The sequence below is a fragment of the Indicator indicator genome, chromosome 21, assembly GCF_027791375.1.
Source record: "Indicator indicator isolate 239-I01 chromosome 21, UM_Iind_1.1, whole genome shotgun sequence".
NCBI classification, from domain to species: Eukaryota; Metazoa; Chordata; class Aves; order Piciformes; family Indicatoridae; genus Indicator; species Indicator indicator.
In genome coordinates this window covers 13,923,205-13,942,521 of record NC_072030.1, presented here as the reverse complement: position 1 = coordinate 13,942,521, position 19,317 = coordinate 13,923,205, and the positions used below count along the sequence as shown (strand labels likewise).

Below are 19,317 nucleotides of genomic sequence, written 5' to 3'. Positions count from 1 at the left end.
GCAACACCAGGGGGCACAAGGCAGAGGGGGGAAAGGCAGACAGGGACTGAAGAGATGAGCAGTCCTGGGGGCATCCTGGCCTCCTGCTGGCCTCCTGCTGGCCTCACATCCACCATTGCCACTGGAGAAGACTCAGAGATTGGCTGTGGAGAGAGCAGATCAGGGTCACCCCTCCCCTTGGAGCATGGCACAGCTCCTTGTGGTATGACTGCTGCCAGCTGCTGAGGTCTCCTCCTGATGGCTCTGGTGCTGCACTTCAATTTCCACCTGTCCAGCCTCAGATCATCTTCTTGTTTCACTCCCAGAATCCCAGCATGGAGGGGGTTGGAAGGGAGCTCTGGAGCTCAGCCAGTCCAAGCCCCCTGCTCCAGCAGGGCACCCACAGCAGCTTGCCCAGCAGCACAATGCCCAGGGGGGGTTGGAAGCTCTCCACACAAGGACACTCCACAACCTCTCTGGCCAGCCTGCTCCAGGCCTCCAGCACCCTCACACCAAACAACTTTCTCCTCAGCTTCACCTGCAGCCTCCTGGCTTCCACTTTGTGCCCTCTGCCCCTTGGCCTGGCCCTGGGCACCACTCAGCAGAGTCTGGCCCCAGCCTCTTGCCCCCACAGCTCCTTTAGGTCTTGCTGAGCATTGCTCAGCTCCCCTCTGGGGCTGCTCTTCTGCAGGCTCACCAGCCCCAGGGCTCTCAGCCTTTGCTGCTCACAGAGCTGCTCCAGGCCCCTCAGCATCTCCAGAGCCTCCCCTGGACTCTCTCCAGCAGTTCCCAGTCCCTCTTGAACTGGGCTATGAGTGGGGCAGAGCAGCATGGACCAGAGAGGTGCATGAGGAGGAGAGGACCTGAGATGTTCTTCCCTGTGGGTCTCCAGGCAGTAAAGCTTTAGATGTGCCACCTCTCAGCATGCCTCTCCAAGGTGCTCTTCAATGCCATGATCTCTCTCTGGTCCCTTTGGCCACCCCAGATGGCAGCTGCCATGTTGCTGTGCTCCTCCAGCCTGCCAGGGTCCTTCCCTTCTTGACTTGCTCCAGACAAGGCCATTCCAGAGAGCAGGATCCGTGTCTTGTCTTCTCCAGGACTAGCTGTCCAGTTGAGTCCATCAGCTGCACCAAAAGCTGATCATTCTCCTCTTCTTCACCAGGTCTGCATTCAGAACTTGTTGCAAAGGAGTACAGCCCCAGCTCAGGACAGGAGTACAACCCTTTTTCTTCTCTTGAGTGGAGCATCTACAGCCTCAGGCCAAGACAAGCAGATCTCTGCCCAGTTTAGTTAACCCTTTCCTCTGGGCTAGCCATGGGAACATCCTGGAGGCTGCATTTGGTCTGGTCCTCCTTGTCTCTCCCACCACACACTTGGAGATGTGCAGCAGAGCCATCCTCTGCTCACCCAGAGCCATCTCTGCTCACCCAGAGCCATCCTCTGCTCACCCAGAGCCATCTCTGCTCACCCAGAGCCATCCTCTGCTCACCCAGAGCCATCCTCTGCTCACCCAGAGCCATCCTCTGCTCACCCAGAGCCATCCTCTGCTCACCCAGAGCCATCCTCTGCTCACCCAGAGCCATCCTCTGCTCACCCAGAGCCATCTCTGCCACCCAGAGCCATCTCTGCTCACCCAGAGCCATCTCTGCTCACCCAGAGCCATCCTCTGCTCACCCAGAGCCATCTCTGCCACCCAGAGCCATCTCTGCTCACCCAGAGCCATCTCTGCTCACCCAGAGCCATCCTCTGCTCACCCAGAGCCATCCTCTGCTCACCCAGAGCCATCTCTGCTCACCCAGAGCCATCTCTGCTCACCCAGAGCCATCCTCTGCTCACCCAGAGCCATCCTCTGCTCACCCAGAGCCATCCTCTGCTCACCCAGAGCCATCTCTGCTCACCCAGAGCCATCCTCTGCTCACCCAGAGCCATCCTCTGCTCACCCAGAGCCATCTCTGCTCACCCAGAGCCATCCTCTGCTCACCCAGAGCCATCTCTGCTCACCCAGAGCCATCCTCTGCTCACCCAGAGCCATCCTCTGCTCACCCAGAGCCATCTCTGCTCACCCAGAGCCATCTCTGCTCACCCAGAGCCATCTCTGCTCACCCAGAGCCATCCTCTGCTCACCCAGAGCCATCTCTGCTCACCCAGAGCCATCTCTGCTCACCCAGAGCCATCTCTGACCACCCAGAGCCATCTGTGCTCACCCAGAGCCATCTCTGCTCACCCAGAGCCATCTCTGCTCACCCAGAGCCATCCTCTGCTCACCCAGAGCCATCCTCTGCTCACCCAGAGCCATCTCTGCTCACCCAGAGCCATCCTCTGCTCACCCAGAGCCATCTCTGCTCACCCAGAGCCATCTCTGCTCACCCAGAGCCATCCTCTGCTCACCCAGAGCCATCTCTGCTCACCCAGAGCCATCCTCTGCTCACCCAGAGCCATCCTCTGCTCACCCAGAGCCATCCTCTGCTCACCCAGAGCCATCTCTGCTCCCCCAGAGCCATCCTCTGCTCACCCAGAGCCATCTCTGCTCACCCAGAGCCATCCTCTGCTCACCCAGAGCCATCTCTGCTCACCCAGAGCCATCTCTGCTCACCCAGAGCCATCCTCTGCTCACCCAGAGCCATCTCTGCTCACCCAGAGCCATCCTCTGCTCACCCAGAGCCATCCTCTGCTCACCCAGAGCCATCTCTGCTCACCCAGAGCCATCTCTGCTCACCCAGAGCCATCCTCTGCTCACCCAGAGCCATCTCTGCTCACCCAGAGCCATCTCTGACCACCCAGAGCCATCTCTGCTCACCCAGAGCCATCTCTGCTCACCCAGAGCCATCCTCTGCTCACCCAGAGCCATCTCTGCTCACCCAGAGCCATCTCTGACCACCCAGAGCCATCTCTGCTCACCCAGAGCCATCCTCTGCTCACCCAGAGCCATCTCTGCTCACCCAGAGCCATCTCTGCTCACCCAGAGCCATCTCTGCTCACCCAGAGCCATCTCTGCTCACCCAGAGCCATCCTCTGCTCACCCAGAGCCATCCTCTGCTCACCCAGAGCCATCTCTGCTCACCCAGAGCCATCTCTGCTCACCCAGAGCCATCCTCTGCTCACCCAGAGCCATCTCTGCTCACCCAGAGCCATCTCTGCTCACCCAGAGCCATCTCTCTCAAGCATCCACCCAGAGCCATCTCTGCTCACCCAGAGCCATCTCTGCTCACCCAGAGCCATCCTCTGCTCACCCAGAGCCATCCTCTGCTCACCCAGAGCCATCTCTGCTCACCCAGAGCCATCCTCTGCTCACCCAGAGCCATCTCTGCTCACCCAGAGCCATCTCTGCTCACCCAGAGCCATCTCTGCTCACCCAGAGCCATCTCTGCTCACCCAGAGCCATCTCTGCTCACCCAGAGCCATCCTCTGCTCACCCAGAGCCATCTCTGCTCACCCAGAGCCATCTCTGCCACCCAGAGCCATCTCTGCTCACCCAGAGCCATCTCTGCTCACCCAGAGCCATCTCTGCTCACCCAGAGCCATCTCTGCTCACCCAGAGCCATCTCTGCTCACCCAGAGCCATCCTCTGCTCACCCAGAGCCATCTCTGCTCACCCAGAGCCATCCTCTGCACACCCAGAGCCATCTCTGCTCACCCAGAGCCATCCTCTCCTCACCCAGAGCCATCTCTGCTCACCCAGAGCCATCCTCTGCTCACCCAGAGCCATCTCTGCTCACCCAGAGCCATCCTCTGCTCACCCAGAGCCATCCTCTGCTCACCCAGAGCCATCTCTGCTCACCCAGAGCCATCCTCTGCTCACCCAGAGCCATCTCTGCTCACCCAGAGCCATCCTCTGACTCACCCAGAGCCATCTCTGCTCACCCAGAGCCATCTCTGCCACCCAGAGCCATCCTCTGCTCACCCAGAGCCATCCTCTGCTCACCCAGAGCCATCCTCTGCTCACCCAGAGCCATCTCTGCTCACCCAGAGCCATCTCTGCTCACCCAGAGCCATCTCTGCTCACCCAGAGCCATCTCTGCTCACCCAGAGCCATCCTCTGCTCACCCAGAGCCATCCTCTGCTCACCCAGAGCCATCTCTGCTCACCCAGAGCCATCCTCTGCTCACCCAGAGCCATCCTCTGCTCACCCAGAGCCATCCTCTGCTCACCCAGAGCCATCTCTGCTCACCCAGAGCCATCTCTGCTCACCCAGAGCCATCTCTGCTCACCCAGAGCCATCCTCTGACCACCCAGAGCCATCTCTGCTCACCCAGAGCCATCCTCTGCTCACCCAGAGCCATCCTCTGCTCACCCAGAGCCATCTCTGCTCACCCAGAGCCATCTCTGCTCACCCAGAGCCATCTCTGCTCACCCAGAGCCATCTCTGCTCACCCAGAGCCATCTCTGCTCACCCAGAGCCATCCTCTGCTCACCCAGAGCCATCCTCTGCTCACCCAGAGCCATCTCTGCTCACCCAGAGCCATCCTCTGCACACCCAGAGCCATCTCTGCTCACCCAGAGCCATCCTCTGCTCACCCAGAGCCATCTCTGCTCACCCAGAGCCATCCTCTGCCACCCAGAGCCATCTCTGCTCACCCAGAGCCATCTCTGCCACCCAGAGCCATCCTCTGCTCACCCAGAGCCATCCTCTGCTCACCCAGAGCCATCTCTGCTCACCCAGAGCCATCTCTGACCACCAGAGCCATCTCTGCTCACCCAGAGCCATCTCTGCTCACCCAGAGCCATCTCTGCTCACCCAGAGCCATCTCTGCTCACCCAGAGCCATCCTCTGCTCACCCAGAGCCATCCTCTGACCACCCAGAGCCATCCTCTGCTCACCCAGAGCCATCTCTGCTCACCCAGAGCCATCCTCTGCTCACCCAGAGCCATCTCTGACCACCCAGAGCCATCTCTGCTCACCCAGAGCCATCTCTGCTCACCCAGAGCCATCTCTGCTCACCCAGAGCCATCTCTGCTCACCCAGAGCCATCCTCTGCTCACCCAGAGCCATCCTCTGCCACCCAGAGCCATCTCTGCTCACCCAGAGCCATCCTCTGCTCACCCAGAGCCATCTCTGCTCACCCAGAGCCATCTCTGCTCACCCAGAGCCATCTCTGCTCACCCAGAGCCATCCTCTGCTCACCCAGAGCCATCCTCTGCTCACCCAGAGCCATCTCTGCTCACCCAGAGCCATCTCTGCTCACCCAGAGCCATCCTCTGCTCACCCAGAGCCATCTCTGCTCACCCAGAGCCATCCTCTGCTCACCCAGAGCCATCTCTGCTCACCCAGAGCCATCCTCTGCTCACCCAGAGCCATCTCTGCTCACCCAGAGCCATCCTCTGCTCACCCAGAGCCATCCTCTGACTCACCCAGAGCCATCTCTGCTCACCCAGAGCCATCCTCTGCTCACCCAGAGCCATCTCTGCTCACCCAGAGCCATCCTCTGCTCACCCAGAGCCATCTCTGCTCACCCAGAGCCATCTCTGCTCACCCAGAGCCATCTCTGACCACCCAGAGCCATCTCTGCTCACCCAGAGCCATCCTCTGCACACCCAGAACCATCCTCTGCTCACCCAGAGCCATCTCTGCTCACCCAGAGCCATCTCTGCTCACCCAGAGCCATCCTCTGCTCACCCAGAGCCATCCTCTGCTCACCCAGAGCCATCTCTGCTCACCCAGAGCCATCCTCTGCTCACCCAGAGCCATCTCTGCTCACCCAGAGCCATCTCTGCTCACCCAGAGCCATCTCTGCTCACCCAGAGCCATCTCTGCTCACCCAGAGCCATCTCTGCTCACCCAGAGCCATCCTCTGCTCACCCAGAGCCATCTCTGCTCACCCAGAGCCATCTCTGCTCACCCAGAGCCATCTCTGCTCACCCAGAGCCATCCTCTGCTCACCCAGAGCCATCCTCTGCTCACCCAGAGCCATCCTCTGCTCACCCAGAGCCATCTCTGCTCACCCAGAGCCATCTCTGCTCACCCAGAGCCATCTCTGCTCACCCAGAGCCATCTCTGCTCACCCAGAGCCATCCTCTGCTCACCCAGAGCCATCTCTGCTCACCCAGAGCCATCTCTGCTCACCCAGAGCCATCCTCTGCTCACCCAGAGCCATCCTCTGCTCACCCAGAGCCATCCTCTGCTCACCCAGAGCCATCTCTGCTCACCCAGAGCCATCCTCTGCTCACCCAGAGCCATCCTCTGCTCACCCAGAGCCATCCTCTGCTCACCCAGAGCCATCCTCTGCTCACCCAGAGCCATCCTCTGACCACCCAGAGCCATCTCTGCTCACCCAGAGCCATCCTCTGCTCACCCAGAGCCATCTCTGCTCACCCAGAGCCATCTCTGCTCACCCAGAGCCATCCTCTGACCACCCAGAGCCATCTCTGCTCACCCAGAGCCATCCTCTGCTCACCCAGAGCCATCTCTGCTCACCCAGAGCCATCCTCTGCTCACCCAGAGCCATCTCTGCTCACCCAGAGCCATCCTCTGCTCACCCAGAGCCATCTCTGCTCACCCAGAGCCATCTCTGCTCACCCAGAGCCATCTCTGCTCACCCAGAGCCATCTCTGCTCACCCAGAGCCATCCTCTGCTCACCCAGAGCCATCCTCTGCTCACCCAGAGCCATCTCTGCTCACCCAGAGCCATCTCTGCTCACCCAGAGCCATCTCTGCTCACCCAGAGCCATCCTCTGACCACCCAGAGCCATCTCTGCTCACCCAGAGCCATCTCTGCTCACCCAGAGCCATCCTCTGCTCACCCAGAGCCATCTCTGCTCACCCAGAGCCATCTCTGCTCACCCAGAGCCATCTCTGCTCACCCAGAGCCATCCTCTGCTCACCCAGAGCCATCTCTGACCACCCAGAGCCATCTCTGCTCACCCAGAGCCATCTCTGCTCACCCAGAGCCATCCTCTGCTCACCCAGAGCCATCTCTGCTCACCCAGAGCCATCCTCTGATCACCCAGAGCCATCCTCTGCTCACCCAGAGCCATCCTCTGCTCACCCAGAGCCATCCTCTGCTCACCCAGAGCCATCCTCTGCTCACCCAGAGCCATCTCTGCTCACCCAGAGCCATCTCTGCCACCCAGAGCCATCTCTGCTCACCCAGAGCCATCTCTGCTCACCCAGAGCCATCCTCTGCTCACCCAGAGCCATCTCTGCTCACCCAGAGCCATCTCTGCTCACCCAGAGCCATCCTCTGCTCACCCAGAGCCATCCTCTGCTCACCCAGAGCCATCTCTGCTCACCCAGAGCCATCCTCTGCTCACCCAGAGCCATCTCTGCTCACCCAGAGCCATCTCTGCTCACCCAGAGCCATCCTGTGCTCACCCAGAGCCATCTCTGCTCACCCAGAGCCATCTCTGCTCACCCAGAGCCATCTCTGCTCACCCAGAGCCATCCTCTGACCACCCAGAGCCATCTCTGCTCACCCAGAGCCATCCTCTGCTCACCCAGAGCCATCCTCTGCTCACCCAGAGCCATCCTCTGCTCACCCAGAGCCATCCTCTGACCACCCAGAGCCATCCTCTGCTCACCCAGAGCCATCCTCTGCTCACCCAGAGCCATCCTCTGCTCACCCAGAGCCATCCTCTGACCACCCAGAGCCATCTCTGCTCACCCAGAGCCATCCTCTGCTCACCCAGAGCCATCCTCTGACCACCCAGAGCCATCTCTGCTCACCCAGAGCCATCCTCTGACCACCCAGAGCCATCCTCTGCTCACCCAGAGCCATCTCTGCTCACCCAGAGCCATCCTCTGCTCACCCAGAGCCATCCTCTGCTCACCCAGAGCCATCTCTGCTCACCCAGAGCCATCTCTGCTCACCCAGAGCCATCCTCTGACCACCCAGAGCCATCTCTGCTCACCCAGAGCCATCTCTGCTCACCCAGAGCCATCCTCAGCTCACCCAGAGCCATCCTCTGACCACCCAGAGCCATCTCTGCTCACCCAGAGCCATCTCTGCTCACCCAGAGCCATCTCTGCTCACCCAGAGCCATCTCTGCTCACCCAGAGCCATCCTCTGCCACCCAGAGCCATCTCTGCTCACCCAGAGCCATCTCTGCTCACCCAGAGCCATCTCTGCTCACCCAGAGCCATCCTCTGCTCACCCAGAGCCATCTCTGCTCACCCAGAGCCATCCTCTGCTCACCCAGAGCCATCTCTGCTCACCCAGAGCCATCTCTGCTCACCCAGAGCCATCTCTGCTCACCCAGAGCCATCCTCTGACCACCCAGAGCCATCTCTGCTCACCCAGAGCCATCTCTGCTCACCCAGAGCCATCTCTGCTCACCCAGAGCCATCCTCTGCTCACCCAGAGCCATCTCTGCTCACCCAGAGCCATCCTCTGCTCACCCAGAGCCATCCTCTGCTCACCCAGAGCCATCCTCTGCTACCCAGAGCCATCTCTGCTCACCCAGAGCCATCCTCTGCTCACCCAGAGCCATCTCTGCTCACCCAGAGCCATCTCTGCTCACCCAGAGCCATCCTCTGCTCACCCAGAGCCATCCTCTGCTCACCCAGAGCCATCCTCTGCTCACCCAGAGCCATCCTCTGACCACCCAGAGCCATCTCTGCTCACCCAGAGCCATCCTCTGCTCACCCAGAGCCATCTCTGCTCACCCAGAGCCATCCTCTGCACACCCAGAGCCATCTCTGCTCACCCAGAGCCATCCTCTGCTCACCCAGAGCCATCCTCTGCTCACCCAGAGCCATCTCTCCTCACCCAGAGCCATCTCTGCTCACCCAGAGCCATCTCTGCTCACCCAGAGCCATCCTCTGCTCACCCAGAGCCATCTCTGCTCACCCAGAGCCATCCTCTGCTCACCCAGAGCCATCTCTGCTCACCCAGAGCCATCCTCTGCTCACCCAGAGCCATCCTCTGACCACCCAGAGCCATCTCTGCTCACCCAGAGCCATCCTCTGCTCACCCAGAGCCATCTCTGCTCACCCAGAGCCATCTCTGCTCACCCAGAGCCATCTCTGCTCACCCAGAGCCATCTCTGCTCACCCAGAGCCATCTCTGCTCACCCAGAGCCATCTCTGCTCACCCAGAGCCATCCTCTGCTCACCCAGAGCCATCCTCTGCTCACCCAGAACCATCCTCTGCTCACCCAGAGCCATCTCTGCTCACCCAGAGCCATCTCTGCTCACCCAGAGCCATCTCTGCTCACCCAGAGCCATCCTCTGCTCACCCAGAGCCATCCTCTGACCACCCAGAGCCATCTCTGCTCACCCAGAGCCATCCTCTGACCACCCAGAGCCATCCTCTGCTCAGCCAGAGCCATCTCTGCTCACCCAGAGCCATCTCTGCTCACCCAGAGCCATCCTCTGCTCACCAGAGCCATCCTCTGCTCACCCAGAGCCATCTCTGCTCACCCAGAGCCATCCTCTGCTCACCCAGAGCCATCTCTGCTCACCCAGAGCCAACAGCTCCACCATCACCTGCAGATGGTGGGAGGAGGTCACTGATCCTCTCCACCTCAACCACAAGATCTACCAAACAACCTCCCAGAGGCTGAGTTCTCCTTCAGGACCTGCCCTTGTGGCAGAACAAAACCAAACCCCATCTGAAGCAAAGGCTCCCTCCAGCCTGCCTGTGCCAGCAGCGATGGCAGGGAGGGGGTGGACACACACACAACCAACACCAGGTCCCCTCCAGGCCCCCAGCAGCCTGGAGGAGCACCTGCCCCACCCTGTGCCCTCATCCTGCCACCCTCAGCCCCACTTACCCAGGTGCATAGGAGGCCTTAGGCTCTGATTTGATTGGAGGCACCAGGTTGCTTAGGCAGTGGCCAGCGAGGTAGCCCTTGGGCACCACCATGCCATTGTTGTTATTGCAGTTGAGGTGGGCAGCAGCAGCAGCACCATAGCTGGGTCCACAGGGGCTGGCCAGGAGGGGCCCATGGCGGGCTGGCAGCTGGCTGCCCGGGGCAGGAAGGTGCAGGGAGCCACTGGAGCTGGGGTTGGTCACACTGCTGATGGAGCTGGCAAGAGGCAGGCTGCTGGTGGCTGAGCTGGAGGGCTGGGGGTGTGCATAGCTGGTGGAAGCAGGGATGTCAGGGAAGCAGCTGGGAGAGAGAAGGGGACAAGCTCAGCAGAGGGAGAGGCTAGGTGGCACCTTCTGCCCCTGCCTTCCCCTCCCCTCCCCAGCAACTGGGGCAGAGCCACCCGAGGTGCTGTGGGACCCCCAGGGCACAGCAGGACGTGCAGCAGTGTGGTGGCACCAGCAGGAGCATCCAGGGAGGCAGGGTGGGCACTGGTAGTGGTGGGACCCCGAGGGTGCAAATTCCAGCTGTGGAGCTGTGAAGGCCACAAAGGCTCAGGACAGCAGCCTCAAGGTTTGGGAAGACAGCAGGAGGCAGCAAGAGCTGAGGCTGAGGGGAGACCTCCTGGCTCTCTGCAACTCCCTGCAAGGAGGCTGGAGCCAGCTGGGCTCTTGTTCTGCCAAGGGACAAGTGGCAGGACAAGAGGAAAGGGCCTCAGGCTGCACCAACAGAGGGTTAGGTTGGACATGAGGAGAAATCTCCTCACCCAGAGGGGTTGGCCAAGCCTGGCCCAGGCTGCCCAGGGCAGTGGTGGAGTCCCCAGCCCTGGAGGGGTTTCCAAGCCCTGGAGCTGTGGTGCTGAGGGCCATGGGTTGGTGGTGCCCTGGCAGTGCTGGGGGAAGGGTTGGAGACTCCATGACCTTCGAGGTGTCTTCCAACCAAAGCCATCTGATGACTCTGCCTGCTCACTGTGCTTCACCCTCCAGACTGGCACAGGGACACTTTGTCACAGCACCCCTGAAGGTCTTGCCCCAGCCCTGTGGCCCTGATGACCCTTCCTGCTCCCCAGGTCTGCTCCCCCTCTCTTTGCCAGCGTTGGGGGACACAGGGAGACCTTTCCCTCCCCTTCTCCCCACTTGTGTTGACACTGAGCTCCTAGTGCTTGCTTCTCCATTGCTCAAATGAAGGAAAAGTCTTTAGTGGTGCCCTCAGGAAGGGGAAAAAAAAAAAAGAGAGCGAGAGAAAGAGAGGACAGAAGAAGAGATGGAGGAGATTCAAAAGTGAGAAGTCCAGAAGAGAGAGGAGAAATGAGTGGAGGACTTTAGGAGGGGCAGAAAGACAGCCAGAAGTGCAGGGCTGGGGGTGGCTCAACACCTCCCACAGCAGACAGCAGTGACCCTTGGTCCTGCTGTGGAGCAAGGGAAGCACTTACATGTCTGGGGAGTCCTCCTTGCTGATGTACTCCTCCAGGATGCTGGTGTCAATGTTAGATGGCTCCAGAGCTCCGTTGATGTCATGGCCTGTGAGGGGACAGGAGGTGGAGAGCATGAGGAGGTGGAAGGTCCTTGCTTTGCAGGTCAGGAACACCTGTGGGAGGTGAGGCCATGTGGGAGGGAGGTGACAGCATGGGCTCACACCTGAGCTAAGCTCCACATGGCTCCACACAGCACCAGGGCCAGGTCTTGCCCAGCCACCACCACCACCAGCAGCTTGGGGCTGATGTGGCCTCCAAGAGCTTTGTCAGGAGCTGCTTGGCCTGGCCAGAGCTGCTGGAGGGACAGTCCCTTTGGAGACAGGGCTGTAGGCATGGGCTCAGGGGTGCTCTGGGAAAGATGGTCCCTGCCCCTTTGGATCCTTGCCTCCACTCTGCAGAACCTGTTGGAATTTCTCCACTGCTGCCATGGCAGCTCTGGATCAGCTCTGGATCAGCTCTTGAGCACACAGGAGCCCTTCTCCTTCTCCTTCCCCCTCTCCCCTCCTGCTCCTCACCTCCTCCTTCTCTTCCTCCTCCTGTTTCTCCTTTTCCTCCTTTGTGTCTCCATCCCCCCCTCCCCTCCTCCTCTCTCCCCTTGTCCTCCTCCTTATCCTCTCCTCCTTCCCCCTCTCCTCCTGTCCTTCTCTTCCACCTCCTCTCCTTCTCCTTTTTCCCATCCCCTTCTCTCCTCCTCCTCTCCTTCTTCTACCGCTTCTACTCCTTCTCCTCCTTCTCTTCCACCTCCTCCTCCTTTTTCTCCCTCCTCCTCCTGTTCTCTTCCTGTTCTTCCTCCTCCTTCTCCTCTCCATCTCTTCCACCTCCTCTCCTTCTCTTCCTTTTTCTCCATCCCCTTCTCTCTTCCTCCTCATCCTCCCTTCCCCCCTCTCCTCCTTCTCCTTCTCCTCCTCCTTTTTCTCCCTCCTCCTCCTCCTCCTGTCCTCTTCTCCTACTTCTCCTTCTCCTTCTCCTTCTCTTCCTTCTCCTCTCCCTTTTCCTCCTCTCCTTCTCCTCCTTTTTCTCCCTCCCCCTTCTCCTGTCCTTTTCCTCCTTCTCGTACTTCTCCCTCTCCTTCTCCTCCTCCTTCCCCTCCTTCTCCTCTCCCTTTTCCCCCTCTCCTTCCCCTTCCCCTTCCCCTCCTCCTCTGCCTTTCACCCCCTCTCCTCCATGGGCAAGGGATGGACTTTCCCTCTCCTTCCTCCCACAGACCTCTTCCTCCTCCTCCCCACTCCTGCTCTGGGGAAGCAGGGCTGGGGCTGTTGACAAAGTGCTTTCTTTATCTGCCTCTCAGAAGTGGGAGCCTGCAGCCCTCTGGGGTCGCTGCCAACCCAAGCCTGGGTGCCAAGGGCACTGCCAAGAGGCTGGCAGAGGAGCTCCAGCTGCCCGAGCTCGGGGTGCAGCGACAGCCCTGCCTGAAAGCCCTCCTTGGCTCCAGGTCACAGCACCATGGCCCTTGCCTAGGAGAAGACCCTGACCTCCCCTCCCCCCCTCAGCCTCCTCCCCACAGCCCATGCCTTGGGGAGGAGGTCAGCTGCTGAACCACAAACACCAGGATGGGAGGTTTGAGGCCACCCCTGGCCAATCCAAGGCTCCCCTCTGCAAATCCCTTTCATACCAAGCCCAGAACTAAATCCAGGCAGGAATTCTGCCAAGAGGACAGAGTGGGGGTGTGGATGGAGGGATCTCTCCCTTGCTAGCCCTGCCTAGAGGGAAAAAAAAATCCCCCACAAACCCCAGCCTGAGGTGGTGTTTGTGTGGAGAGACCTAACCCTCTGTGCACCATCCACCCCCACGGTGGAGATCTGCTCCCACACAAACTCATCATAGAACCAGGGAATTGTTTTGGTTGGGAGAGACCTTTAAGATCATCAAGTCCACTCTTGCCATGACAGGATGCCTTGAAAGGTGGGGCTCAGGCTCTTCTCCCAAGGAACAAGTGACAGGACGAGAGGAAATGGCCTCAAGCTTCCCCCAGGGCAGGTTTAGGTTAGGCATGAGGAACAATTTCTCATCCTTGAGGGCTGTCAAGGCCTGGAAGAGGCTGCCCAGGGCAATGGTTGAATCCCTGGAGGGGTTTCAAGCAGATGTGGTGCTGAGTGCCACTGTTTAGTGGTGACCTGGCAGTGGTGCAGTCCCCATCCCTGGAGGGGTTTCCAAGCCCTGGAGCTGTGGTGCTGAGGGCCATGGGTTGGTGGTGCCCTGGCAGTGCTGGGGGAAGGGTTGGAGACTCCATGATCTTCCAGGTCTTTTCCAACATAAATGATTCCATGCACACACGTGCTGCTGCTGCCAGGAGAGCATCATGGTGAGGAGAGGAGAGGAGAGGAGAGGAGAGGAGAGGAGAGGAGAGGAGAGGAGAGGAGAGGAGAGGAGAGGAGAGGAGAGGAGAGGAGAGGAGAGGAGGAGAGGAGAGGAGAGGAGAGGAGAGGAGAGGAGAGGAGAGGAGAGGAGAGGAGAGGAGAGGAGAGGAGAGGAGGAGGAGAGGAGAGGAGAGGAGAGGAGAGGAGAGGAGAGGAGAGGAGAGGAGAGGAGAGGAGAGGAGAGGAGAGGAGAGGAGAGGAGAGGAGAGGGCAGGTAGAGCCTCTGAGGTCCCACAGCACAGGAATCCTGCTCTGTGACAACCACCACCTCTCCTGAAGTGCCACTGACGTGGCAGCAACCACCCCTGTTGTCCTGCTTGGAGTGATGGCTGAGCAGAACAGCTCACTGCTGGCCAGCACCATGGCTGCCCTGTCCCTGAGCACCTCAGCTCCATCCTGCTCCTGCCCACACCTGGCTCTGCTCAGCCAACTCTTGTCCCTCCTCATCCCTGAGCACCTCAGCTCCATCCTGCTCCTGCCCACACCTGGCTCTGCTCAGCCAACTCTTGTCCCTCCTCACCCCTGAGCACCTCAGCTCCATCCTGCTCCTGCCCACACCTGGCTCTGCTCAGCCAACTCTTGCACAAGCAGCTGCTCCTTGGCCTCTGGGACTTCCTCAGCTTTGGCCCAAAGCCTTTCTGCCAGGGGTGAGCTGTCCCCACTGGCTGCTGCCTTCTTCTTGGCCAAGGGGACCAAGCCAGGGATCACACCATGCCTGCCAAACCTCAACCAGAAGAGCTATCAGCAACCTTCTCTGCTGCCCAACTTCCAGGCTGCTGCCCCAGGTTCAAAGAAGCCAAACCAAAAAGGCTCTTGACCAATTTTGATGTCTTCCCACCAGCCTCTCCCAAGTCTAGCCTGACCCCAAGGGGCTTCCCTCATGCCTTCAAACTCCAGGAGCTTCTCCATAGAGAAGAGGAGCTCAGGACCTGGCCAGAAAGGATAAGAGGTCATAGGATCAGGGAATTGTTTGGGTTGGAAGAGACCTTGAAGATCCTGGAGTCCAACCCTTCCCCCAGCACTGCCAGGGCACCACCAACCCATGGCCCTCAGCACCACAGCTCCAGGGCTTGGGAACCCCTGCGGGGATGGGGACTGCACCACTGCCCTGGGCAGCCTGGGACAGACCTTGACAACCCTCAAGGGCAGGAAATTGTTCCTCATGTCCAACCTACACCTGCTCTGGGGCTACTTGAGGCCATTCCCTCTAGTCCTGGCCCTTGTTCCTCAGATCCTCAGCAGGCAGAGGGGTGCTGGGCTCTCCTCTTTCTGGGCTACCTTGTCTCAGGTGTCACCTTCAGGAGCCCTCAGCTGAGAGCCAGCAGGAGGGTGAGATAAGCACCATGAGGTGAGAGGAGATAAGAGCTCTGCTGGGCTTTGGCTCCCACAGGACATGTCCCACCCCCACAGCTCCCACAGGGACTCTCCCACCCCCACAGCTCCCACAGGGACTCTCCCACCCCCCACAGCTCCCACAGGACATGTCCCACCCCCCACAGCTCCCACAGGACATGTCCCACCCCCACAGCTCCCACAGGGACTCTCCCCAGCTGAGGTGCAGAATCAGGAGCTCATACTTCTCCCTCCAGTCACGAGCTCCCAAGGGCACTAACAAAGCTCCCTCCCCACCCCCTCCCAAGTGGGGATTAGGAGGAAGCAGGAGGCCACCAAGGAGGGACCTTGGGAAGATCAGGACAGGCTCCCACCTCTCCTCAGCCCAGCAAAAGAGAGGAGCAGCCCAGAGAAGCTCTGAGCTCCTTCCTGCTGCCAGTGTTTGCCCTCTCACTGGGGCCAACAGCAGCAGTCCCCATGGAGCACCTCCTGCCTCTGCTCCAGCCCCTGCCCCACCAGCATGGGACATCTCCTGTCCCCCACAGCCACCTTGGTGTCCCCCAAAGCTCAGCAGGATGACTTCTGGCTGGTAGCCAAAGAGCACTGTCCTACAAACCAGCTTCTGAGGGCTCTCCACACACACAACCAACAGCTCAGGTGGGCACCAGGACCAAGTCCTTCAGCCCCTCCTAACACCCTGACCTCCTTGGACACTCCTCAGGGCCAAGCCTTCCAGGACAACCTTCTCTTTCCCAACTCTTTGAGTTGTTGCTGCTGCAAAGACACTCCCAAACCTGCCTGCTCCCTAAGTCCTCTCCTCCTCTTGGTCCTTACACTGCCACCCTGCTCTCACACCACATCCCAGCTCCATCTGCTCCACCTGGAACAACTCCTTGGAGCAAACCCCTCCAGGACAACCTTCTCTTTCCCAACTCTTTTCAGTCACTGCTGCTGCAAAGAAAGTCCCAAACCTGCACATTTCCTACATCCTGTCCTCCTCTTGGGTCCTTACCCTGCTACCCTGCTCACACATCCCCTCCCAACTCCATCTGCTCCCCTTTCTCACCCTTCCTTCACAAAGATAAATAGAGTGGGTCTGGTGGCTGAGGAGAGCAGTTCTCTTCCTATGCAACCCAGAATCTGTAGGCTCTCTTGGTGTGCCGTGTGTTGTGTCGCATTGCTGGGTTTAAGTCAGGTCTCGGCCTTGGTTCTTTGCTGGTTGAGCATCAGTGCATTGTACGTTGCTGGGATATGCTCGAGGTAGGTGAAAGTCTACTGTTCTCCCGACTGATAATTAAGATTGTGGTGCGGAATTAGCGGCTCGCTTAAACGACACTTGATCACATACGTGGTGGGCGGACAAATGGCATGTACACTGATCTCAATAGGGACCAGAGGTTTCACTGCCACCTTAAGGGTTCCTTCAAAAGAACAAAAAAAAAAAGTAACCTGTCAATCTATATAACATGTTCAAAAAGAGGGGCAGAGGAAAAAGTTACATTGTAACCGGCATAATTCAGGTTTTTTTAAAACCTGGGGATCCCAAAAGTTCAGATCCATTCTGAATGTATGGAATTAATACAGCTTTAACTTAAGACTGTAATCTCCATTTAATGTTTTTACATAATATGTAGTTTCTCACTGATAACATTTTACATGAGTTTCTGTTCCAGCTCAGAAATTTCTTGTTTGCAGACAGTGGAATAAGCAATAGTCTTTTCTTCCAATCGTTTCTCAAGTGCAGAAATTTGAGAAGGATTTCTTTGTTAATCTGAAATTGGAATGTGTCACAAAACCAGCACCAAAGCACAAATCTCAGCTTTATTCAGGTATTGTATATATTTTCTTATCACCAATTCCAATTCTAGTATTTTTAATTTTGGTAAATGAAATGTATTAATACTTCATTGCTTACACAGAGGAATTCAGGACACTTTACCTCAATTTATCCAATTCATAGATAATTATTAGTGCCAAGAGTGAATTAGCCATTACACACTTACAAACACTTACAGCCACTAGGAAATACTATTAAATCCCATTCTGCTGGAATTTCTATAAACCAACATTAGCCACCATAATGCTAAACATAAAACATTTTAAACTTATTTCAATACCAGGTAAGAGCATATCTGAAGCTTAATTTCTTTCATTTTGAGACTACTAGATAATGGATGTTCATCTCTGGCAATAGAACTTAACATTGAGTAAAGGAAATACATGCTGTTTCATCTAACACTTTCTTATAGATTACACAATTAATTCAGCTTAGCACCACAATACTGTGTCATATTTTCCACATAATAGTAGAAGCCCAGTAACTGCAAGAGCTTAAAAACAAGATTTCTGACAACTAACAAACTAAGGCAGTAGCTTGTTGAACAAGCAGAAAAACTTATTTTCACATTTTTCTTAAGTCAGATTTTAAAATTAATATGGCAATCACAGCTTCCCTGTAACTATTGCCTTAATTACCTTTGATTGCTGAATTAAGCAATGAAGTGATATATTTTTCCAGTGCTGCTAAAAACTTACTTCTTTCTCTAAGCTACAGTTTTAGAAGCTTTCTTCAATAGGTCTTCCTGTATGATTTGAAGCTGACTGGCTCTCTGAGCCATGCTGGTCTTCAAAGAAGATTTCTCATCCTTGCTTTTGTCAGTTGCGTGCGTAATTCTCTTAACTCTTTCTAGGAATCTTTGCCTCTCCTTTTCAAATTTTTTGCTGATAAGTTCCAACTGTTGATATATTTCTCTCTCTCTTAAAGTAAAAAAAACAAAAAAAACCCCAAAAAACCCCAAAAAAACCAAAAAGTTTAATTTATAAAAGCAATACAACACAGCAAGCAAGCAAATAATCACACAAAACCAGAGAGAGGAAAAATATGATTTAATGACAGCACATTGAATTAACACATACAGTATTCAGAAAAAAAAGACTTGTTTGGTTGGGCTTTTTTTCCCATAATGTAACTGAAAGCAGTGACTCATGAAAACATTCTTCCCTCACAAAACCAAGTCTAGCACTCTCTGGAAAAAAAAAAATTAACACAATAACATTAAGCAACATTATATAGATGCTCTGAAGTAAATTTCATGGAACAGTTCTTTATAGTTAATTGCGAAAGAAATTCTGCAACAGCAGACAAGGAGAAATCAAAGATATATGGAGACCTTCACATAACTTGCATTTAAAAAAAAAAAAAAACAAACCGAAACAACAACCCAACCACATGGCTCTATTTCAACACCAAACACTAGCTTAGATATTGCTGAACAATATAACTTGCCAAAAATGGAATGATATTGTGCCAGCAGACGGGACAACTTCCAGGAATTTCAACGTTGTCAAAAACATTTCCCTGTTCAATCAAACTGTGTCTGTTAACACAGCTATATTTAAGTAAACACTACCAGAAACAATTTAAAACCTCTCAAAAATTCCGAATTCAATGATTAGTCAAGAACTGCCACAGCTATTTCAGTAAGCTTACCTTCCTGACTTTGATCAATTTCACAGGGCTCTGTTTCCAGGCCACATAAAATGTGTAGATTTTCTATGTCTTTCATTATCATTGTAAGGGATGCTCAGAGTCCCACCACAGATAGTAAAGTTTTCAGAAGGCTTTTGAAATTTCTATTTCTTTTCACTGGATGGTTTTAATGTCTACTATAAAAGAGGAAAGAACAATTATTTAAACATTCTTTCTACATGCCTATTCCTAAATACTACCTTGTTTATCTGATATTTCTTGCCATAATTCAGGGAACCAGAAAGGTTGTACCTTAGGGTCTTGCAAAACAAAGGTTTAGATTTCAATTCATAAAACATGATTCAGAGAGGGCTTCTTTCATTGAGGAAATGGATAGCTGGATTGTTTCAAGTGCTTGCCATTTTTAAAACTAGAAGTTAATGGAGAAAAAAAAAAAAATCAATATTATTATTTGCCTTCATAGTGTGGATTAATTTCACGTGTTTATACTATCACATAAAGGTTAAGACACATGAGCAAGATGGTTAAAAAACTTGGATAACTTGATCACTAAAAATATCCTAAGGTAGGTGCGTGCAGGTATGTCTCATGCTTAGTAGAAATTTTAGGCCCCATTAAGGCCACACACAAGTCAATCCGTCGTCCGACAGCCATGGCTTTCCCTGGAGACTATAGCACATGTCTCAACACGTAATGGCTGTAGCTGAAGTTATGGAAACATGTTTTTTGTCTGTGAAAAAATAAAAATAAATGGAGAATTACTGTCCCCAAGTATAAAATTCCATGTTTTGAACTTCTCTTCCCCAACAATCATGCACTTTAATCCCCTTTCCACAGTTTTGAATGACTGCATTTTGATTACCTGATTTTTTTCTCTCAAAGGTACGAGATTGGAAAATATTCCCCTAATATTACTAGAATAATCCATTTTTTTCCATACT

General features: G+C 55.5%; 1 protein-coding gene across 1 annotated transcript in view; it reads right to left on the bottom strand.

Annotated features, from left to right (window-relative positions):
- Positions 1 to 19,317, bottom strand: part of MYRF (myelin regulatory factor) — an 87,223-nt gene that overhangs the window by 45,144 nt on the left and 22,762 nt on the right. Inside the window, exons 2-3 of the mRNA XM_054390423.1 lie at positions 11,156 to 11,243; positions 9,688 to 10,026 (exon numbers count right to left, since the gene is read on the bottom strand). Of these exons, the coding sequence (XP_054246398.1) occupies positions 9,688 to 10,026; positions 11,156 to 11,243 (427 nt within the window). The remainder of the gene's footprint in view (positions 1 to 9,687; positions 10,027 to 11,155; positions 11,244 to 19,317) is intronic.